This window comes from Tursiops truncatus, chromosome 10 (assembly GCF_011762595.2).
Source record: "Tursiops truncatus isolate mTurTru1 chromosome 10, mTurTru1.mat.Y, whole genome shotgun sequence".
Taxonomy (NCBI): Eukaryota; Metazoa; Chordata; class Mammalia; order Artiodactyla; family Delphinidae; genus Tursiops; species Tursiops truncatus.
The window spans coordinates 42,986,577-43,010,931 of NC_047043.1; the positions used below are offsets into that span (position 1 = coordinate 42,986,577).

Genomic DNA, 24,355 nt, shown 5'->3' on the forward strand with positions numbered 1-24,355 from the left:
AGAAGATGCTAGAGCATCCTCGCTAAAACATATGGCCCAGTATTTCTCAAAGAAATCTCATGGATATCTCTGAAAATCAGACAAATCCCCTAATACTCCAATGTCACGTTTAGAGGTGACTCACAGACTATTTTATACCATCATATTTATATAGTAGAATATCTATCATATCTATATAACATATATCTATATAACAGTAGAGGAATGGCTTTGACAGAGAAGAGTTAGAAAAATGAATGATTCCTTCCTTTTACCATGCAAGGCAGAGATTAAGATGTCACAGAAATTGATGACAGCAAGTGTAAGACTGCATTTAATGAACAACACTGAAATCTCCTAGTACTTAAATAAACCCCACCCATGTTTCTTCCATGTACACAACTCAAGGTCATTTCTTTGTCATTGACATATATTTCTACAATCATGCAGTTAAACTAAAAGTCTTAAAACAGCCTCATGTTCTAAATAAATAACATTACCTTCTCCTCTACCTTTATATCTCCTAAGGTTTGTGATTGTTGTAGTTGTTTCAGAGATTCACTAAAGAGTAAATTATAACTTTCTTGGAGAGTTTTCACTTGTTTTTCCAATTCATTTCTTTCTTCGTCTGTCATTCTAAAATAACCAGAAAGTATGAAAAGACGAATATAAGTCTTCAAGTGATAAAGATGACACACTAGCCTCGATGATTTTGCAAAGAATACTTTTCTAAATTAGCATAGGGTCATAAAATATAATATAATCTCATATACAGATTACTCAGGTCTTAGAATGGTTGTATATGAAAATTAAGGATGGCCCTTATGACCCTAAAAACATCCAGGAATCCTTCTCTTGCCTGGAAAAGGACTAAAGGAAAAGAGTGTAAACTAATATATCAGCACCTCTCTAGCATATACAAATTTCTAAAATAACAACTGCTGTGGTCTGACAGAGGGAAAGATCCCATTGTTAGTTCCAACATGGAAAAGGGACAAGTAAGGTACCACGACTCAAGATGAAACTTGTTCAAGCAGAAGGATGAATAAAGAGGAAATTTATAAGGAAATTAACCCAATTTCCTTATAAATTTAACCTAAGGTACAACATAAAATCATTCTAGAGTAATTCTAAAGATGACAAACAATATTTAAGAAAAGGGTAGATTCCTTCCCTGTCTGAGGCATTAGCTGAAATATATGAAGTGCCTTGTTGCAAAAAGCAGGACCAAACCACAAGAAATTAAGTTGCCACAGTTCTCAGCTAAGAAAATGAAGAACGTATTTACACACATTTTCCAAAAGGTACGTCTTGGAGAGTAAGTACTACTCAGAATCAAGACTTGGCTTGGCATCTTTACTCACTAGCTACAGATCCGAGCCTGTTTCCTCATCAGCAATATATGGGGGTAGTAAGTACATTTCAGGATTTTGGTAAAGACCAAGACTGATGAAAAGCGACAATTAAATAGCCAAGTTTATAGTCTTAGGTTATTATATTAATAAGTAAATTTGTGATTGAGTCCCAGTTTTAAACTCTACATTGCAATTTACCATCCTCTACTTTGCTAAGAGTTTTGAAGACCACTCCCCTACTTCAAATAAAAGACCTAATGAAAACCAACATACTTGTCTCCGTGTTTAGCCAGGAAGAGCTGCATAGTTTGCAGTGCTTCAGATAATTGTTCCTTCTTGACTGATATTTCCTCACTGGAAATCTGCGAGGTAAAGAAAACACACTCAAGCTCTTCCTTCACAAAGATGACACAACAGTCATTTAAACAAACTCCAAGTTTTCATCAAGACCCACACGATGGGAATATTTTCAGGTGATCTGAGTAAATACCCATCACTTATTACTGGTTCACAGGCCTGGATAAGAAGACTGCTTTTGAGAATGCACGATGAAGGAAAGTCCCTCCCTCTAACCCTAAGGCCATCATTTCCACGAGGAAATAATAATACCGCGTGATATGGTTCTTGCATTTGTCCCAGCCCAACCACGAATAGAGAATGCCTTAATGATACCCCAGGTGGCCAGACGTTCAGCACTGGAAGAACATTGCCATCCTCAAAAAGATACATGAACATGGAACAAAAACCTTCCCTTCCTTCCCCCAAGCTCCTGGATACAAAGCTCCTTTGGAAAAAAATTCCTCTCTAGAAGTATTCCTCTCTAGGTTTGCAGGTCAAGATTAAATAATTTCTATTACTAGGACTTCACTTGCAAAAGTCGCCTGTGACAGAGAAATAAAATTGACCTGTTTACTTTCTCCTAATTCCTCTCTGTATCATTTCTGAAGACCTACTATCAGAAAGTAAATGCTATTCTTTTAAGTGAGCAGAAATGAAATGATGGGACAATGAAAAGGTGTATTTTCCCCAGACGTATTCTACTGAGAGTCAGCCTAAAGTCTATTTTTCATGGCTATAGGTAATCATGAGGCAATACTGATTTTTTGAAAGACACATTTATTACTGACATCAAATTACCTTAAATATCCTTCAACAGAGAGACCATCGAGTGTTATTTAAGATTTATAACTGGGGCCATGATCTGCATTGCAAAGGTATCTCTCTACTTCTATGTCTGCTAGGTCTAAAACTAACACTGGTCGGTAAAATTTTGGAGAATTTAGAACTACAGAATGAGGAAATACCAAGCGTTTATAAACCACGTTCCTGAAAAGAAACTTGTTCTCTCAAGAAATCCTTAAGTTTGTGTCCCTATTTTACCTCTTTTCCTATTTGACAGGGGGAAAATGAAGAAAATGTTTTAAACTAAATACTCGCATAAAATTGCTTTGAAGGTTTTGGGTTTAAAACACTAAATGTAATTTTCCTTTCCAACTTATTTCCCCCACACTCTATAAAATGTAGTTTGCTAGACTATGAGCTAAGCTGGCTTTATTTCAACTGAATGAGAATTCAAGTAAATACTCAGGTCTATAAACCTCTCCCGGGGGAACCTCAAATAAGGTTCATCTGCCTCATGCCATAGGCGAAATGAGACAAGATGTTGAAGCTTTCTGTTATTGGATTATGTCAAAAATGTCTGTTTCAAGTGATGACAAGTGTGTACTGATGCAGAGCTGGAAGGGAAAGCTAATGATTGCCTCTGTAGTTTCCACAGGTCAGGCAGGAGCAGCAGGGCAGTGAAGGAAACATAATCGAGAAAAATACTGCTTACTTAGTGGAAATTTATTTTTTAAAATATAGTAGCAATTCCAGCATTATCAGTAGCAGCAGCAAAACTGCTTAACTCAGTGCCCTAAGAGCTTCAGGTGGGACAGCCCAAAGGACACCTCAGAGCAGTAACATCTCACGAAATGCGGCACTCAACTTATGTCAAGTAGTGGGGTTCAGAACACAGCCTACAGAACTAAAGATTTCATTTAGGGAAGGGAAAGAATCTAGAATTTCCAGTGGATGATGGGAGAACACTTCTTTCGGAAATAGAAAAGACCCAGAAAAGCACAACTAAATGCGATCCTCAAATGTTAACATCTTGGTCTGCAGTTTGTTGCTCTTGAAACTTTTTGTTTCTATTCAAAGAACGAGCTTGCAACTCTTTATGACACAGAGTGCATGAATGTACTCAGGGCACCAAACAGAGTGACTCTGCTCTCCTGCAACGTTCGTCAAAGCGATCAGGAAGCAGATCTCACTGTGAGGAAAAGCAGTCCCACATATTGGTTGACTAACAGTGAGACTAATATTGATGAAGTCCAGGTTTTGGAAGCAGAGACAGCTTCTTCTGCCACATACTGTGATTCCTTGGGCAAGTTACTTAACATCTCTGATCCTCATTATAACTGCATATAGAAATGGGGGAAACTAAAGAATTAAAGGATTTTTTTTTTAGGTGGACTGTATCAACTCAGTAAATTCTCCCCACTATAATTATTGATATTATCATTATTATTATACCAGGACCTCGGTGAGTACCTTTTGCTTAAAGAAGGAAGACTTTTCAGCCTTCTCTCCGTCTTTCAATGTCTTGCTGATATTTGATACCCATTTTTGTAATTCTCTGGCTTTTTCAACATGCTCTTTCTTTTCTTCTTCCAGTGACTTCTGACAGGTGTGAGTGGTTAAAAAAAAAAAAAGATATATTCCAGTAAATTACCGAGCCATTAAAGTGATCTCTCCACAGAAAACAAGGATTTAAAAATATTTTTTCATCACACACAGGTTATCGAGATATTTTATTCATTTTTTACCATATTCAACACGTCACGTAGCAGATGTACTTCCAAAATGTTTATGGTAGCAAAGCAAGCTGTGAGAAATAGTCTTGAATGATCAGCCTAACCTCCTAGCTAGTCTATTAATATGACACATTTAAAAACTCAACTTTATTCATGAAGCACTAAAAGAAATCTGAATTGCTGCCTTTGCATTAGCATTACAATCATAACTGTCATGACAGAAAAGTAACAGACAATGGAAAGCTGAAAGAATAAAGTCTACACAAAACAAAAAATACATAGAACGAAGAAAAACCTTCCCTCTCCTCCAACACATAACCCATTCATAATGCTGCTTTTAATTACAAAGTCGTAACTAGAAATGGGAGATGGTGGTAAAATATAATATGTAAAGAAGATTACGACATACAGAAAAACTAAAAATGTTCATTTTTCAAGGCAATCTGAAACACTACAGCCTCACGGATGTGAGAACAAGTTTACATTTTCCTCTGCGATTCCACGGTTCTTTTTTAAGTGCTCTTTCAGTGAGTGTAATGAATCATTTAATAAATGGGAACCCTGACACCAGGCTGGATCCAGGCAGTGATGCAGAGTTCTGAAGAAAGGATGCTGTAAACTCGCTGGAGATCCTCAAGCTTATCCCATATTCCAGGTAAAATACTTTTATTTAGTTTGGGTAGGAGTCAAAAAACGAATCTCAAAGCTAAATGGAACCATTATGAAGAGCAGTAAATCTTTTGTTATTTTCCATTTTAAAAGTATTCTCTCTTGGGCAGAATGGAGTCTAAAATCCAAGCCTCCTCACGTTTAGTCTAAAGGAGTGATGCAAATTCTTCCAGATCAGGAGACAGCAAACTATTCTGGAAAGGACCAGAGAGCAAATATTTTAGGCTTTGTGAGCCATATGGTTACTGTTAGAACTACTCAACTCCGTCCTTGTACCCAAAAGTAGCCAAAGACAATATGTACACAACAATGTGTCTGCATTCCAATAAAACTTTATCTAAAAAAATTTTTAAATTAAAAGTATTCTCTCTTCTGAGCAGTCAGGTGTTTCCAGCCCTCAAGAAATTAACAGTGCTTCAAGCATGTCACACAATTACTAGGCCGTGGATCTCATACCATCAAGCTGTGGACAAAGCAGAAGAACTAGACAGCATCACCCCTGACTCTGGTTCTATAAACAGGTCCTATTGTGAAGAATAGTAGAGGCTGGAAATCCCTGTCATCAAGGGCTCAGACACTTCTAGGAGTTTAAGTCCTGTGTGGAAATCAAAATCAGCTTTTTCTAAGGCTTCTTTATAAGTCAACTTTCTTTTCGTTTGAGGACAGAGGATGTTTCTGGCATAGGACTTTTGATCTTTGAGCTTTGTAGCAATGAAGACATCTATAATCCCTACTTGGAGGGCTTCTTCAATCGACAAGCGGGCCTGGGCCTGGGGCTCAATCAGCCCCCCTGTCAAGTACTGAAATTCCAGACAGCGGATTCCCATGTCCTTACTTATGATATTTGCACTCACAGCTTCCACTACTGACATCACTTTGTTATTGATAGGGTGACTGATCCCCGTGACGACTAACTCACACTGCCGCAGCTGCTGCGCAAACCCCTCGTCCACCAGGCCTCTGTGCAAGGCCTCGGCCACCCGGTACCTCTTGCCGGTCAGAGGGTCAATGATGCCCCCGGTACTGACTTGGGCTTCAAGACATCGGAGGGCGGTGATCCGATCAACCAGATTCCGACGTGTGGCCTTTAGCACAGAGATCCTTTCCCCACTAGAAGTCAGCCAGTACCCTGCCACTGGACTGCGCGAGTCCTTCTTGGGGACTAACCTGCTCAGCAAGGAATCAGCAAGTTCTGTGAGTGTGAGGAAGCCTTCCTGATACTTTTCGATGGAGGCTTTGTCAATGGTTCCCTGCTCTATGGCCTCGCTGATACTGAACTGTAATCCTGTCTTAGTATCAGTCAGTACACGACAGGGACGCCCATAGGACTCAAAAAACGTGGCTTCCTTCCATTGATACTGCTGCCCTGACAGCTCAAGGTAGGTACTTTTCTCAATCAGGTTTCTCTGGAAAGCCTCGTAGGCAGTCAGTTCTGCTCCTGTCTTAGTATCGACGACAGCAATCCTGTGAGTTTTCGCTACATTGAGATTGGAAATGTTCCTCTCCCCAAATGGAAACAGAAAGCACTGCCCGTCTACGTCAAAGACACACATGCGCAGTAACTCTGAGTAATACAGGGTTCGCTTATTATTGGGATTGGGAAAGGCTCTAGTGTTGCTGGATGGCTCATGTAAAAACTGCAGGATGGCGTTATTTAGCAGCCCCTGCTGCAGGGCAACTTCTGGAGGAACCCGAATGCCCCTCACGGGGTCGATGACGCCCCCACTGGCAATCTGCACCTCCAACATATGTTTGCCCCTTTGCCTGTCAAGCATTCTATTTTCCATGGCTTGGAACACTGACAGTGTCTTAGAAGAACATGGATACCCCAGGGCCGCCTTCTCTGCCTCAAGGAGCCTGATTTTGAATTCGGGGTCAACCACACCTTTAAGGATTGCATCCTCAACAGAATAGGTCTTCCCTGAAAGGGGGTCAATTATGAAACCCGTGGCCGCCTGAGCTTCTAAAAATGCTAAAGTCATCATCTTATCGATGATGATTTTCTTGGCAGCTGAGGAAAATGAAATCTTTTCTGTTGTGGATTCTAGGTAAAGCCCTGCGATGGAGGTGGCTTTTGTCAAAAACTTGCTCAGAGTTTTCTGGACTTCTTCAACGGTCTTAAGGCCAAGTCGCAGCTGCTCAACTGTTTTCATGTCCAGAAGCTTAGCTTCGACCAACTGCCTGGCCGTCACAGTGTGCCGGAGCCCTTGGAACTGAAACTCATCATCCCTGACCAAGCATGCATGATCACCACCAAAGTTCTGAAAGGTTTCTGGTTCTGAGCCCTTCTTAAGAAAATCTCTTTTGAGTCCACCCTGTGCCCTGCACCCTTCAAGCAGCCATTCATCAGCACCGGGGACTGGGCTCCTTTCTTGCTTTAATGCCGTGACTTCTGTGTGCATAGCATACTGCTTGTTCTTAGCTATCTGTAACGGGAATTTATAAGACGTTAAAAGTCATCTAAAGAACATTGTCATGTTACCCACTCTTAATCCAAATATAATTCCTAGAATAACAAAGATGAGATAAGAGAAGAACACTTTCAAGCCCAAGAGGGTTCAGGAACAAGAAATATTATTTTGACAGTCTGAAGTTTAAACTTTAGATGACAATTAAGGTATTAAAATGCTATGTCTAAAAAAGACAGGAGGTAAAATCTGTCCACAAAACGTGTTAGAAATTAAAGTTAACTGCTTGGTTTTTCTAGTTTTTTTTTTTAGGGTCAAATTTTTCGGAATAGAATCCCACAGATATGACAGGATAGCCATGACCTCTGTGTTTTTCATCTCAAACATTTAAAAATTGAAGACTGTAGTTTGTAGTAAAGATTCAAGTAAATCACTAGAAAATGATAGCATGATTTTCTGTTGGACTACAAAGAGCCACTCACATTCAGCACGGTTAAAAAATGTAGCCTAGCAGAGAAAGGAAACAAGAGCGGAAACCTGACAGAGGGTAGCTGACAAGGTTCCAGAATCCAGGGTATACCTCTAAGGGTGCCAGAAGCGTCACCAGGTCTATTTCACACTTGTCATCTTGACACCTGACAGCGTGTCTGGAATTGTACAGACCTTGATTTCTTAGCTTCTCGATTTCTGACGGTCTTGCAACAGGGTTCATCTCATCAAAAGTTATCTGTAATTCGGTGCTTGTTTGAGAAAAGTATTCAGAGTAACACTGCTGACTCTTCTCTTTCTCAACCGGAGCCCCTGATGGCCCGCCCTGGCCCTCCTTCTGCATCTGTTCAGCACCCCGATGTTGCCATCTTTCCTCCGAAAGCTGTGGTTCCTGAGTCCACCTCTGTAGAGGGGACCTGGCCATGGAGGGAGAGGAGGAGAAGTCCCCTGGGCGCTGATACTCCTTCACTGCCATCTCAAGATGTGTCTTGAAGGCTGGGTTCTTTTTCTGGATTTCACACTGGAGCATCACTAACTGATGCTCCTGTTCTTTTATCTGCTGATCCATCTTTTGCTTCAGGTTTTCCACCTCCCGTTTCTGGGCGACCAGCTCATCTGTGAGCTTCCGACATTTCTGGTAGTGAGGTGCCTCCCCATTCTGCCCTCGGTGCATCTGCTCACGATATTGCTGGAGCTGCCTCTCAAGTTCTCGGATATTTGTTTCACAGAGCTTCGCGTTCTCTTGTGCCCTGAAGTTTTCCCGCTGGAGAGACACAAAGTCAAGCTGGATGCCCGAAATATCATGTTCCGTGATAACTTTGGAGTCCATCAGTTTTTCCATCTTTTTCCGAAACTCCTCTGCAGAACGTTTGAATTTCTCAGATTCCTCCTGAAACAGAACCATCTTCCTGTGGGTCACCTGATCCTCTAGGACCTTTAAGTGCAGTTCGTCTTGCACCTTTTTCAATCTGTCGTTCAGGTCCTGCACCTGTGCCCACTGCATCTGCACTGCCTGCTCCCCAAGGCGTTTCTCCTCTTTGGATGCACTTAGCTCAGCACTCAGACTTTGCACCTCCTTCTCCGTGTTCTGGATGATGAGGTCCTGCTGGTCGCACTTCTGCTTAAATTCACTCACTAAATGTTGACTTTGGGCCAGGTCTTCTTCCAGGCATTTGATCCTCCTCTGGAAATCCTGTTCCGTTTTCGTCTGTTTGTGCAAGTGTTTGTTTGTGGCACAAAGCTGGTCTTTAAAACCATCCGCCTGGATTTTCAGTGCTTCACATCTTTGCTGGATGGCTTGTTTCTCTAAGACCACATTTGCCGATTCTGCCTGAATTCTCTCCATCATTAACTTGGTTTCGTTATTCTGTCTGGTGAGCTCATCCACTTTGTGCTTTAGTGTGTCTGCACAGTCATTACTTCTCTCCAATTCCTCTTTAAGCTTTTGGATTTTCTCATTATTCTCCTTTTCGGCTTGAATATTTTGAAGCAACTGCGCGTGGCTTTTCTCAAATTGTTCTTTCAGGTGATCTGACTTTCTCTGGCAGGATCGTGCTCTTTCGCCAGAGAAGTCCTTGTCACCCTGCAAAGAAGTAACTTGTGAATTTAAATGCTGGATGCTCCTCTTGGTGATGGCCTGTGTCCTGGTGATCCGGTCCACCTCCCTCTGCAGCTTTCCTTTCTCCTCCTGCAGAGATTCCAGTTCTAGCTCATAGTTGTGCTTTATCCTCTTAAGGTCATTGGCCTCCTGCCTGACCTCTTCTGCCTTCCCTGTGGTCTGGCTCAGCTGCCTGTCCAGCTCCCGGAGCTGCCGAGAGAACCCCTCCTCCGCCTGGTCCTTCCTTTCCAACTCCAGCTTGAGGCATCTCAGTGCATTGCTGGTTTCACCCAGTTTTTCTTTGAGCAAGCGAGCCTTCTCCTCCGATGAAGTTTTCTTGAGCTGCAGGGCACTGAGTTCATACTTCAGCTCCCTCATGTCCTTCTCAGCCTTTCTATCGGCCACTGTCAGCTCATCCACCTGCTGCTTCAGTTCCTCAGCCTGGGTGCTCGTACAAGCTGGCAGTGGGTTTTCTTTGTACGAACACTGCATCTCGATTATTTTTCTTCTGGCTTCCGATTCAATTTTCTGCTTTTCCTTCAGCTGTTTCTCCGCCACCTGTTTCTGGAACGTGAGGTCTTTCTCCATCTGCTCGACCAGCTTCAGGAGCTCCTCTTCGTGGTCCTTCTTTCTCCTTAGTTCCTCCATCAGCTTATCTTTCTGTTGCTCCACCTCGTGGAGGCTGGAGTCTTTCCTCTTCAGATGGTTCTCCAGGGCCCTCCTGGTGGCGGTGTGCTCCTCCAGCTGTTTCCGGAAGCCACTCAGGTTCCTCTGCACGGCCTCCCTCTGGGCCTCGGCCTCGGCCGCGAGCCTCCGCACGCGCTCCAGCTCACGCTGCGCCGCCTCCTTCTCCCCCTCAACGGCCTCCAGCTCCCGGCGGTACCTCTGGGCCTCGCCCTCCGCCCGCATCTTCTGCAGGGTGATGTCCGCTGCATCCCTCTGCTGCTTCCTCAGCTCGTTCTCTGCTGCCTCCCTGACCTTTGGAAGCTCCTCCTCAACCCGGGACTTCTGCTTCTCAAGCTCAGCCAGCATCCTCTCCAGCTCTGTTATCTTCCCCGTGAGTTTGCGATTCTCCAGCATCGTCGCCTCCTGCCGCTGGAGCAGATCTGAATACACCCCGTGCTCAGAAGCCTCCTGACACCTTTTCATCTATGAGAGACGTTCAGAAGGGTCAAACCCATTCGACTCCAATCTGTCTTTAAGAATCTGAAGCCATGCTCATGAAAGGACTTACACAGACCAGTGAAACCAAAGGCAGAACAAACCCCACCACCAACCCCACCACCATCTGCAGAGAAGAAGCTTCAGAAAGTCAACAGTCGGAGAAGACAAAAAACCCTGCATGTCAGGTTTTCTAAATCAAGGAATCTTTTCTTTCTTTTTTTTTTGGTCTCTTAGGAATAATTCTGCTTTTAAAATTAGCTAGCTCAGAATTTTACAGCAAGAAGGAACCTTACAGTATGACCCTCACCCCAGATGAGGACACTGAGGTCTAGGGAGGTTAAATAATTTTGAAAACTCACACAATAGGCAAGTGACAAAGTAGGAACCAAAATTCTCACAACAGTTCTCTTTCTGCTCTCACACACAACTCAGTCCTGTGGGCTGAGAAGAACATACGATGTATAGGAACTGAATGACATTAGAGAATTTAGTTTTCATTTTCTAGCCCAATGGAAATTTGAAATGATATTTACATTCTCCTGTCTTAATGGTGAAAGAAGCAAGATACAGAACTTTGGAACAGAGAGCCAATTGAGGAAATAATACTTAACATATGGAAGGAGGAAAATTATATAAAAATCTGTAATTTCTACAATCAAATGCCTCACTAATTTATATTTGCCCTGATACTTACAATAGTCAGAATTGCTAATGCAAAGGCACCTATAGTCCCTGGTGGCTTTAGAAAAGATGTGCTTCATATACTCACTGATCTTGTTGTTGTCCTTAATGACATGGCTCATATGAATGCACTTTGACAAGAACCTTCAGATACTCCATAAACATAAAGATATTTGTTAAATATAAATGCTTGTAAAAGTGTACTTAGGGATTCAGATCCAATTAAGAAAATTTGTTTACTGATTACAGAATCAATCTCAGCTGGGAGAAATACACTTGACTACAGAACATGATCAGGGCTAGTTTATAATCACAATTTAATTTCTCTTTATTAATACCATAAGGTTATTAGTGTCATATCATCAGCTCAAAATCATCATAGTTAGAAATAATTTAAACAAAAGGAGGGAAATTATTCTAAATAGCAGATTTTATTTTCATGGAAAAGCCCTGGTAAATCTCAAGAATTTAGTTTGTATTATAGACCATGCATCTTATTTTTCTTCCTCTCATTTCTTGATCCCCAATAATCTTGATGAGAATTTTAGATGTTTCCTTTGCTAACCTAAATATGATTTTTAATAAGAATTCATATGAAAAAAAAATCTCATCACAGCCTGCAATATTTAGTGTTCTATTTTCTTTATTTTCTTATCAGGGTCAACTCTCAGTGATACTGAAGCATTCTATCTGCTTACACATTAGGTGTTCAACATGTTTTCAGCAGATGATTTCTAAAAGGGTCTTTCTCAATTCCTCATCAAACTCTGTTTAAAACTTAGCTGTTGCTCAGAAGTTGTGAGTCCCTCCCTTTTTTTCTTGGTCATGTTCTAAGGTTTAAAAAAATGAAAATTCTCTCAGAAAAAAATGTCTGTTGTTAAACTCTCAGTGTTTTGGAGTCATTTTAGTGACTGATAATAATCTCATGTTGCCTGGATAACTCTGAATTTTTTAGCAAATATTAGAAAAATTACTAGAAACAATTTAGTCCTATTGCTGATTTGCTTTCTTGTATATTTCAAACTTATTCAAATAAAAATAACTTCAAGTTTTATCTAAATGTTCCCCAAGGAGACATGCTGTCCTTTAATCTCAGCAATTAACATTTAATATATTTTGTGATCAACAAAGACTGGAGAAATATCTTTATCCACCTATCTATTACAGACACTCTACTAATATTTCTGTAACTAGTTTGGTATTATCTTTGAAATTAACTTGAATCCCTCTTTGATTTCATGTTTACCATGGAAAATTCTGCTCTCTGACCAAGATCTCTCATGTGAGTATAGATAGACCCAGTTTCAGAAACACTACTCTTTGGAATCTGAAAACTGAGCTATGTATCTTTTGTAAGATATTCCATTATTAATATCCTTAAGTGGTGAATTTTTAACAAGGAATTTTAAAATTTGCTTTAAATTATAATAATCTTTGCATGGTCTTCCATAAGCTACATTGTTTTGACTTTAAATTCAACATAATCTTTTATATTTCAAAGGATGACAAGCATAATTTTGGATATATTTCAGGCTTTTTGAAATATCTTTTGGTTCTATCAACTTCTACTATTCTACTTCATCAGATACATTGAGCAAATTGGCTCATATATGTGCAGACATACATTGTAAGAAAGGGAAGGGCTTAAATTATTTATATTACATTTAACTACAAAGTACACAATTTAAAAGATCTGTATACCATTTAAAATGGAATCATATGTATCTCTTAAAAATTAAGAATGTAAAAAAATATGGACTTTCCTTCATAGATGAGAAGTGTATGCCAATTATTTGAATGTGAAAATATTCTGGTTCTCCTTTCTAAACCCAAAGGAAGTTAGTTATAAAGACTTGCAAGTAGCCATGTTAGTGATTTAGTTGCCGAAAACTATTAACTCTGAACAGACAAAAGTAGTTTACAAAAGCGGTCATAATTTTAGAAACTAAGAAAGCAACATCTATTAGACATTTACTACCATTTTGGTTCTCTCATTATATGAATGGAGTTATACTAAGTACAGTCACCTACAGAATTTCAACAACGGTCTAATTTAAATGGCTAATGCCCCACAATTTACTTACTACAGCATTTGGTTTACTATTTTTGTCTGTTCTGAGGTTAGGAACAGAAAGCGTATTAAGATAATAGAGCAGAGCATACTTTCAAAATTAGATACAATAGCGTTTTATGAAAATATATTTCCATAAATAACTCCTTATTCTTTCTGTTTCTGAATATATTTTAAATGCATAATCAAAGGCACTGAAGTTCTCCAAATTAGAATGGTACTTAGTCTTTTTAATATACACCATATCTTTTTGGCAAAACTAAAAACAAAAACAAAATAACCCCCCCCACAATTCTTAAAAAGTACTACCATTTTGTATAAACACCTGCTACTTCTAACTTAATGGCTTTCATGTTTTAAATCCTTGAAGATGTAAATTAATTTAAAATGCATAAAAAAATGTGTTTATGTAATATTTCTGCAGATATCATAACAGTAGTAACTATACTTCAAAGAACAATACTTCTCAACTGTGAGAAAACTGAAAAACATTCTGCTAAACTGCCAACATTCCATAATTTAAATAGAACCACTTAACGACATTAACGCTCTCATACTAGAGACCTAGAGTAAAAAATTTTTTTTCCAAAAAGGTTGTTCCTTTTTTTTTTTTGTAATGTTTTTCAGTTCGAGAGAATCTTAATAACAAACCAAAAAATCCTACGCCTCTACTGTTTTTCACTGTAATTTTATAATTAATCACTCATACATCAGCTCTCAACCACGTGAGTTTATCATGAAACCCTCTCGTGGCTCCTTTTCAGTAACCTGCCCATGGTTAATGGTTACCTCCTCCTCCTCCAGACGCTTCAATGAGTCCCCAGCAAATTTAATATATTGTGTCATGAGGGTGACCAGAGCCGTATACCGGGTCCTCAGGTCCATGAACTGCAAGTAAGGAAAAATAAAAATAAAAACAGAATCTCCAGTTGCCCTAAATGAGCTGAATGAACACTTGAGTAATAATTAAAATATTAACTAGTCTATGGGACAGGGAAGTTCACGACTCCCCAGCAATGATAACCGAGTAGGAACGAGATTACTGCTGTGCAAACCACAGTGATGGCAAAATCCTCTTCTAAATTTGATCATGATACACATTTATTATTCTCTGCAATTCATTCATCTTGAATGAAGATTTTCAAAGGTTTTTTAAAACCCTTAATAAGATGCATTGTTATAGATAGAGAGCATCTGTTTGGGATGATGGAATGTTCTGGAAATGGATTGTGTTCAAGGTTGTACAACATTACGAATGTACTGAACGCCACTGAATTGTATGCTTAAAAATGGCTAAAATGGTGAATTTTCTATTATGGACATTTTACCACAATACAAATATATAAATGTAAAATTGCTAAGGTGTTGCTTCTCTCTTTTACACCCTCCCCATCTCTGGACGGGTATCACCTCTTGAATGACGAGGTCTGCCGAGCTCTGCATTCTCCGGCGTTTCACTGGAGACTTTTGTTGTGAATCCACCATAGCCCGGTAGGTCATAGTTTGTAATTCGTAGTCCTGTATAAAGGAAATGGTAAGATTAATTAAAGCAAAGCACTAACCCTTCATTCTATAGTGATTTGATGCAGAGAAAGGGCATCTACTTTCACTGAATAAGTCAAGAAAATATTGCAAAACTACATTTTCAAGAATCAATCCAATCCTGACATGTTTCCAAGGTGGTAATAAAAATCAGAAACATTTAGGGTGGCCAGGAAAGTTCCTAAGTCTCTTTAGAAGTTCATGGAGACATATAGGGACAGCGTGCCAGTTATTTTCAGCCTCCCTCTCCTCTAGTTAGGAAACGGGACTCCAGATCTGAATGGGTGAAGCTGAGGTGTGGTGACTTAGAGCACAAGGTAGACGTTCTCCCATGGAATATTCCAGCAATACTTCCATGGAGTACTCCAGCAATACTTGCATGGAACACTCCAGCAAGGAGGGGAGAGGGGAAGCAAAATGGTAAGAGGCGGATTACAGAGCTACATTTTATTCTGGTGCACATGGGGGTGTGGCCAGGCTGTGCACGTGTGTGACACAGAGAGAGAATGAAAGAACCAGGAGTCATCACGTGACTCACACTTTCATAAAGAATTAACAGATAAGTGAAGATTCTCTGTTTCACTTTTTAACACAGACTGAATGACCTGCAAAGGCTTTAAAAGTATACCGTAGAAGCACCTCCCTGAATATCTGAACATGAAATCTGATGCAAGGAACTGGTCTTCTCACCTTCACTGCAGTGGAGTACTGCTCTGCGTATTTCTGACACTCATCCATTTTGCTCTGTTTCATTTCTATTTCAGACACCAGCATCTATAAGCACACACAGGTTAGGAGAAAAAGGACAAGGAACCCTATACTATCCAACAACTTGAGATCTCAGGCACTAAGAAATATCTACATCACTTAAGACTACAGCTCTCTATCCCATTGCACTTTTTCTTTTAATTGTAGCCTTTATTTATTGGTTGATTTATTTATTTGGCTGCACCACATGGCTTATGGGATCTTAGTTTCCCAACCAGGGATTGAACCTGTGCCCTCGGCAGTGAAAGCACCAAGTCCTAACCGCTGGATTGCCAGGGAATTCCCTCTACCCCACTGCACTTAATGTCATCTGCCTCATTGGGTAAAGTCCAAGCTTTCAAGATTAAGCCACTATGTGACACCCCCTCATGAGGCTTCCAAAGCAGAAATTACTAAACTCCATGGGAATTATCCACAAGTAGACTTGAAACCCTTATCCCCCACCTAATCCTGATCTAAAGAGAGCTAGAAATTACTGGCCCTCAAGATGGAACAAAAATCTCAAAGCATTTAACTCTTGGTCACATGTGGCTGTTTAATTTTCTATGACTAACCATTTTTTTTTTAAATTTAGGATCCCATGAAACTATTGCAGCCAGCAAAGTACCAGAGAGATTTCCATACCTACGATTAAAGGATCATTAGAAACTTGAACTGTCGCAACATGCAACTTTCTTAAATCAAAATAAGGGATGGATGTAGGTTTGAGTGCAAATTTTTAACATTTCTGATTTATTCCCTGCCTTCCTTGAAATAGTTGCTGACTTATCTTACTAACAAGAGAAAGGAAGGTCAAGGTCTGAGTGACCAAATGCAGACACAACCCTAGCACAAGGAACTGTGTTTACACACCTTCTGTTGATTCAATTGTGTGGCTAGGGTTTTACTGTTTTCAGGCTGGTTTTCCTGAATCTTTCTCTGAGTAGTTTCAACTTGCTGGATCCAGTCATCTAAAGGGTGATAGGTATCTTTGTAGTATTTCAGCGACTTCCCAATGCCTTCCAAGTCCCGTAACCTAAGAGGTTAACAAAGGAATAGTCACGGTTTCCAAGAGTAACCAATAGGAAGGTGGAAGGTGTAGAAAAAAAGGGAGGGACAAAGTATTACTGTCCTAAGATGCACTAAGCACAACAACAGGGGTGTGTCGAGAATTCGAGGCCACAGCATCCCAGGCCCATCTCCAAGGGCACCTACACTGCCTTGGGTTGAATACAAATTCTTTTTCTCCAGGACTTGTGCAATTTATCGGTACTGATTATTCTAGGGACAAGCCCGAGAGACTAAAGCTAAAAAGCAGGAAAACTGGAAAGTTAACCATAGTAATTATCAATCAGCAAGTCTTGAAGACCTAAAGTTTGCAGCAATGGCAGTTCACTTCTGAAAAAATGACATGGTAGCAATGAATGGTTCAACATGGACTCAGAGGGTACTTTCTAGGAACTGTGATTAAACACCCCAGTTTCTATGATTTTAAAACCACTACATTAAACCTACAGATCATGTATTTTAGAGATTAGATACTAAATATTTAAACATAATTTATTTCTCACAAATGGTACTATATAATAAATGCATTTTAGCTGCATTAATAAAAACAAAAAATGAATGAGAAGGAACACTATTCCATTTCTTTTAAGATGAGCCCCCAAAACCATCCCATTTCTTTTCACTTTTTTATTTCAGTCAGTGGGCAAATGATTTTGACTTTCTTGTCTCTTTGATTAAAATGAGCATTAGGACATTTCAGTTTCTTTACGCCTCCTGTCTAGTATAGATGCTACATCCGGCCCTAGGAAATGCATGACCCACCCTCCTCTTACTAAGTTATGGTTATTTTGATATTACCAGTGGTAATAATTAGAGAATTCTCTAATAATTAGAGAATACATTGTTTTTTCCTTCAGAAAAGGCAAGTAGATTAACTATATAAATGCCAGAGTACATAAACAGTTGTAATAACACAGAACAGAAAAATAACTTACTTGGAAGTTAAATATCTTACTAAAGGCCACCCTATAAAAAAGAAATGTAATTGGACAGAGCTCTTGCAATTAACACAATTAACTACATATGGAAATTAACTCTATGGAATGAATTACATACGGAAGTAAAAAGCCTAATACATTTAGACTTTACCCAGAATGCAGAGAATAAATCTGAGCTAAAACTGAATGAAAAGGGTGCTAACCTGTTGTCAATCTGAGCATGAACATTCTGCCACCTCTCAACCAACTGATCTGCTTTTTCTTTGTGCCAGTCAAAGTCAAGGTCACGCTCTTTGTAGGTTTTAAACATCTCATCACTGATGGTCTTTGCTCTCTGTAGCTCATCCTCCAGTGCATGGAAGACTTCTCTTTTTTCATCCACTTCAGATCTCCATTGCTAAAATAGATCAATTTATAAAGTTACAAAAACGTATCAACCGCTCATTGTGTAAACACATTATTCACCTAATTTTACCATTCATTTACAAATGACTGCTATAAAATCAGACAATGGAAAGAATATCTTTCATATACAAAATATTACATTAGCTTGAACCTTATAAAATTGCCAATATTTGACTGTACTTTGACCTAAAAAAAACAACAGTTTTATAGAGTTCAGTCTAACGAAATTTGCACATCAATAAAATAAAATATATTTCATAAGCAAGTCTGCTACCTCGGTAAGTCTTTTTCATTGTTTGTTTTTTAAATATCTACTGATCTCATTGTTTAAAAATGAACACATGCATTAAAAAATCACTGAGAAAACTTCTCACAATTGGTTTACAATATCTTTACTCAGAGCTTTATAAATGGAAGAAGAGAAACAGACGAGTATAACTATCAGCCTTTTTCCTTCTTAGATTAACTACTCTACTCATCTTGATTTCTTAAAATAACTGCCTCTTTCCACAAGAAAATCTGTTACCAATAATTTACTTTTTAGCTTCAACTCCTCTTGCTGCCGACATGAACAGACTATAAAAACCTACTGTCAAAAAGATCCAAACTTCAAATGAAAAGAACTCACCTCAAACTAAAAATGAATGAACACACTCATTTACAGTAAGCCATGGTACTACAGAGACAGGACATGGAATGGACAGAAATGTATTCAAGTTCAGGTATTTAATGCTTGATGTCTGAAGACCTGGGCCAAGTGCTAGAGAAATACTTTTAAAGGATAATCTTAAAAAATAGCCAGCAGTGAAAGGCATACCTTTAAAGTACTCATTAGATTCTCAATGTTATTCTTGTCAGCTATAACTGCTTCCTCTTCACACAGTTTAGTTTCATAGAATTTTACAAGGGCTTCTGCAGCATGAGTGTTTTTTAACACCAAGTTGACAATTTTCAACCTGAAAAAGAGAATTAAACAACACCCCCTTTTGGTAAGTGTTTATTTTCCCACAATACAGTCCCAAAGCACCATGAGGGTGCATGATGCAGCATGGTCTTCATCCCGAGACACTGACACTTTTATTACAAGATTAACATCCCACTAAGTAAGTCAAACAGAGAAAGACAAATGCCATATGATAGCACCTATATGTGGAATCTAAAACATGACACAAATGAACTTATCTATGAAACAGAACCAGATTCACAGACATAGAGATCAGACTTGTGGTTGCCAAGGGGGAGGGGGTTAGGGGAGGGATGGAGTGGGAGTTTGGGGTTAGCAGATGCAAACTGTTATATACTGAATGGATAAACAACAAGGTCCTACAGTAGAGCACAGGGAACTACATTCAATATCCTGGGATAAACCACAATGGAAAAGAATATGAAAAAGAATGTATATATGTGTATAACTGAATCACTTTTTCTGTAGCGGTGACTCGGCAGTAAATAACACAACACTGTAAACCAACTATACTTCAATAAAATTTTTAAAAAAGGATTAACATCCTGCTAACGGTCTTCTAACAGAACCCATGTCCTGCCCCCACAGTGGTCTTCAGCAGGAGATTCCAACAGCAGAGGGGCTTCTTTCAAACCTAATTTAGACCAAGCCTGGGAGGAAAGTTCTATAGGCTACAACAGCTGAGCTACCAAAACTACAGGCAACATGTGGGAAGATCATTAATGCTCTAGTCTCTGAGGGCTCACATTCCCTTTCAGCATGAAGATGCATCATAAGTCCACAGAAATATTTAATATATTTGTTATTAAGAAAAATATTTTGTATTCTTAAAAATGAACATTTTTGGCTAAACAGCCTATATATATAAGTGGCACTTTTATGAAGCCAGTTTAGATGATTTCTATTAAGGCAGTGGTTCCATACTTCTCTATGTAGGTGGAGGACATGGAATAGACGTGGTTCATGCTCTGGACGACCACGCTGAGCTCGGATCGCAAGGTGGGAGCCGTGGAAGAGGCGGCCGCTTGACTGAAAAAGTCGTCGCATTTACTCGTGATTGTGGCCAAATCGCCTTTAAGTCGCTCCAGCTCTTTCTTTAGTTTCTACACAACAGAGAACAAACATGAGGATTAGGCTATCACTCCAGATGGTGTCTCTTTCTTCAAACACTTTAAAAATACACATTTCCCATTATGACCCTTAACTTAAACACGTACGTATTCTTTTTTCTTAATTGAAGTGTAGCTGATTTACAATGTTGTGTTAATTTCTGCTGTACAGCCAAGTGATTCAGTTAAACACATACATACATTTTGTTCATATTCTTTTCCATCATGGTTTATCACAGGATATTGAATATAGTTCCCTGTGCTATACAGTAGGACCTTATTGTTTATCCATTCTATATATAATAGCTTGCATCTGCTACTCCCAAACTCCCAGTATTTCCCTCCCCCACCCCCCTTCCCTTTGGCAACGACAAGTCTGTTCTCTATGTCTGTGAGTCTGGTTCTGTTTTGTAGATATGTTCATTTGTGTCGTATTTTAGATTCCACATATAAGTGATAACATACGGTATTTGTCTTTTTCTGATTTACTTCACTTAGTATGATCATCTCTAGTTGCAAGACATTTACATACTCTTTACTTTTACTTTATCAAAGAAATGAAGCCAAAGCAGTCAAGTTTCATAATCAATCATTCCCTCACTGTCCATCTCCTCGGGCCCAAACATCTAATTCAGCGCTTGCGCATCGAGCAGGTGAGAAACTGTGAGAAGCCCTCGCAGCCTCCACATAAATGGGTGAGAAAGCACGTGTTCCTGTGTTTACCCAAGTGAGAGAGAGAACTGCATTACAGAATCCTCGTCTGCCATCAGCGTTAAGTACATAGGCAGACCTCACCAAGTGACCCCTGGCAAAGGGAGCGTGTGAGAGGTCGCAGAGTCGACAGTAAAGGTCATTAAGACAGTAATCTGTGCTAATCTTGTCCCCACGCGCTTCTCAGCCTTACCTCCTGCTCTGAGATTCTGAACACGCTTTCGTGAAGGTCGTCTCTCTCCAGGGGGGTGCGGATCTGTCTGATGAGACGGTCTTCACAGCTCTCAAGCCGAAGCCTGAGGTTTCGGACTTCAGAGATGTAGAGATTATAAGCTGATTCCTCTTGCTCCTCTGTGAAAACAAATGTAATGTTTAGAAAATACCTCATTTTCTATCTTTTGGATGTTCTCGTTCATGATTTAACACGGCAGTTTTACTACTACTAAAACACAGCTAGTCAAACTAATGTTACCAGTTATCACCACAAATCCACCCCAAGGATATAAATCTTGAAATCGTGGACATTACAATTTATGAAGATTTAATAAAATTTCCCCAACACCACTTAAAGTACCAATATCTGATTTATGATGTCTAAGGAAAGTAATATATTGCTCTGTTTTGTGTTCACAAAAATGTGAATTATGTTAGTAGCAGATTAGTAATAAAAACTAAATTAAATCCTTTACAATGAAAGGTAAAGATTATGTTAATGTTTAAAAATTTTTTAAATAGAGTATTACTACTAAGTTTTTTTGGTCTCTAAGTTATATCAAGTGTTTGGAATAAAATTTATATTTAACAAAAGTTAACAAGACAAAATCTTTTCCTTCAACCCCTGTATAAAGTTCAGGTTTGGTTATAGGAAATCTCTGCCCTTTGCTCTCAGTTTTGCTGCGAATCTAAAACTCCTCTAAGAAAAAGTCTTAAAAAAAATCCAAGTTTGGTATACGGAAAAATAATTGAAACTTTTCTGAAACTAAAAGATCATCACTCTGAACATTACATTGCAAAACAGTGAAAATGTTTAAAAGTAGATACACTAAGAATTCATTGTCATACGACTTGGTTGACATCTTTTTATTAATTCATCATTTGGAAATAACTGAATCCCTCCTTGAATCTTCCTACCTCAAACAGGCATTTAATGTTCCAATCATTGCTTCTACCTATTACAGGTGGATTGACAAAATATACCTAAGACTGAGATTCCCATTGATAGCAGAAAATAGCCTGGACTAAACACCCATGGAGAAAAAAAGGCAAGGATTCCCATGCTTTACCTCTTTCTGCAGATTTAAGAAGTTCTTGATAATACTGCTTACACACATTAACCTCCTTTTCCAGTTGTGTTATATCTGAACCTGAAAATATTTGGGATTCCTGGCTATCTTCGAGAAAATCTTCAAAACGAGACTGTAGATTACTCAGAACTTGCTGATGTTCACCAGGTAACATTGTCTTTATCTAAAGAAGACCAGTGATCCATTATAGAACTAAGAGTAAAATTTCAAAAGGACAGATCTCAAGTGGGTCTCATGGGACATGAGTTTATGTTAATAGTCATAAATAGAAAACCACTGGAAATTAATTTTTTCTTCATTTACAATCTTAGGTTTTAAAAGATAAGAAAAAACAAGACTATAAAATTTAATAAATGAAATCAAACTACACCCATCTCTATATGCCCAAACACTATACCATCCATGTCTCCCAATGAAAATGTAAGCCCTGAATGAAGTATGGGATTTCCAGATTCCCCAGTCCTTAGAAGATGCCTCGTATACAGCAGACATAGGACAGATATTCATTGAATGAATGACTATTATCATGGATCTGCTCGACTCCATCTTACCTCAGAGAAAATACAAAACCCACCCCTCGAGACAAGGGGCCCAAATCTTTGGACAGGTTAGGTGGATGTGCAGATTTATACTTACTGAAGCCACATTGCTAGCTCGGATTCTGTCAATTTCATTGACGAGATAGTGCCAGGAGACCACACTCTTCATGTTTATGTGAGACTCATGCCAAAGGGTCAGGACGTTCTGATACTGCTGCTCAATTCTGAAATATACGAAAGAAAACTCAGATTCAGCCTTTCCACTCCCTCTGAACACATGCTACAATTTTTCTTTGTGTTTGTGACATATACTAGGTTTCCTAGTTCTAGGTCCTCCTGATCCTATGAGCCTTGTCAAAGCACTGATTGTTTCTTTAACCTTCAGAGAATTCCACAGCCAGGCCTACATCTGGAGTTAGTGTGCACAAACCTGTTTGCAAAGTCGACCGCCTCTTTATTTGGAGGAGGGACACTGAAGCACACAGACGGGACCATGGCTTCGTTCCCAGTGGGGCTGATGACCTTCCACTTAGCACGATGAGAGTTGTTCGCCAAAACACATTCATCATCTTTGAAAATGGTTATCTGGTTTTAAAAGAAGAACAGAATAACAAGATGAGGTCACTGTGGTACTCATCTTTTTCCACATCCAATCTTGGGATTTTTTTTGTATTTTTGAGGTGGAAAACTTTACCACTAATGAGCAATATGACCTCATTTTTTAAATATATGAACAATGCCAGAATCCGGTCTGTTTCTAGGAGTTAAAGTACCTCAATTTGTCTGTAGTCACAGATGGCTTTGATCGGAATAGAAGTTTTGAGTGGACAGTCAGGATTTCTTGGCTTCAGCTGAATGATTGTTTTTGCTCTCCCCATCAGGCTTGCGACTGTGCTTTTATACTGCAAAAGCTCTTCTTTCTCTTCCTAGGGAATAAATCAGATGGATTTTAAAAGTAAAAACGTGTGCACTCTGTTCTTTTAGGGCTTTGCCTAAACGAACTTCTCCAGAAGAATCTTCCTTGACCACCTGGTCTAAGCTTTCAATCCCTCCCCACCCCCGCTGACATCTCTCTTCCCTTGTTTTGTTTGGTTGTTTCTTTCCTCCTTCGCATTTACCACTATCTAACATACTATGTATATTTACTAATTTATCATGTTTATTGAGCCCCATCCCCGGCATATAAGCAGGATTCTTGTCTGTTTTGTTCACTGTTCTATCCCCAGCACCTAAAATAGTGTCTGGGATACAGAAATGCTAACAAGTATTTATGGAATGAATGACTAAACACAGACACACACAACACAGTGAAAGCATTTTAAAATATTCAGGCAATCACATGAAAAACACTTTTGTTGTATTTGTTACCAAAAAACACTAAAACTGAATGTTTAAATGCTTGATTGAGGCAGAAATATCAAGAGTACCAATGAAACATGAAGTTCTGCACATAGAAAATATAATAAAGCACTAATCTAGTCCTCACTATACATCACTGATGAAACTTGCAGGTTTTCCTGTTCATACCATTGATTCCTGAACGAGGTCCTCCAGCTTGTGAATGCTGCTGGACCTGTCACAGCTGTACTTCCGCTGAATGGCGTCTTTTAGATTCCTCAAGTAATCCGTGGCTTCTTTGGCATCATTGAAAAACTAAGGAAAGATGAAAACTGGCAGTTAAAGTGTACGTAATGTCAGCAAAGCCCAGAGTTGTCAGTTTCGAGTACCAGAGCCCTGTGTGGACCCCTCCTACATGGGAA

The 24,355-nt window shown here is 39.3% G+C and overlaps 1 protein-coding gene across 30 annotated transcripts in view; it reads right to left on the bottom strand.

Annotated features, from left to right (window-relative positions):
* The window catches only part of DST (dystonin), a 497,752-nt gene that overhangs the window by 146,133 nt on the left and 327,264 nt on the right, over nt 1–24,355 (bottom strand). For 14 of the 30 annotated variants that reach the window (XM_033864472.2, XM_073810884.1, XM_073810882.1 and 11 more), the window contains 17 exons: nt 24,123–24,248; nt 23,369–23,521; nt 23,026–23,180; nt 22,693–22,819; nt 22,036–22,219; nt 20,946–21,103; nt 19,857–20,035; nt 18,786–18,924; nt 17,767–17,960; nt 16,431–16,593; nt 15,501–15,584; nt 14,679–14,786; nt 14,058–14,156; nt 7,847–10,501; nt 3,927–4,055; nt 1,608–1,696; nt 480–615 (listed from right to left, as the gene is read on the bottom strand). In XM_033864472.2, the coding sequence (XP_033720363.1) occupies nt 480–615; nt 1,608–1,696; nt 3,927–4,055; nt 7,847–10,501; nt 14,058–14,156; nt 14,679–14,786; nt 15,501–15,584; nt 16,431–16,593; nt 17,767–17,960; nt 18,786–18,924; nt 19,857–20,035; nt 20,946–21,103; nt 22,036–22,219; nt 22,693–22,819; nt 23,026–23,180; nt 23,369–23,521; nt 24,123–24,248 (4,878 nt within the window). Of the gene's footprint in view, nt 1–479; nt 616–1,607; nt 1,697–3,926; nt 4,056–4,173; nt 7,285–7,846; nt 10,502–14,057; nt 14,157–14,678; nt 14,787–15,500; nt 15,585–16,430; nt 16,594–17,766; nt 17,961–18,785; nt 18,925–19,856; nt 20,036–20,945; nt 21,104–22,035; nt 22,220–22,692; nt 22,820–23,025; nt 23,181–23,368; nt 23,522–24,122; nt 24,249–24,355 lie in introns of those variants that run through there. The other 16 variants (XM_033864484.2, XM_033864483.2, XM_073810895.1 and 13 more) reach the window with 3 other exon arrangements.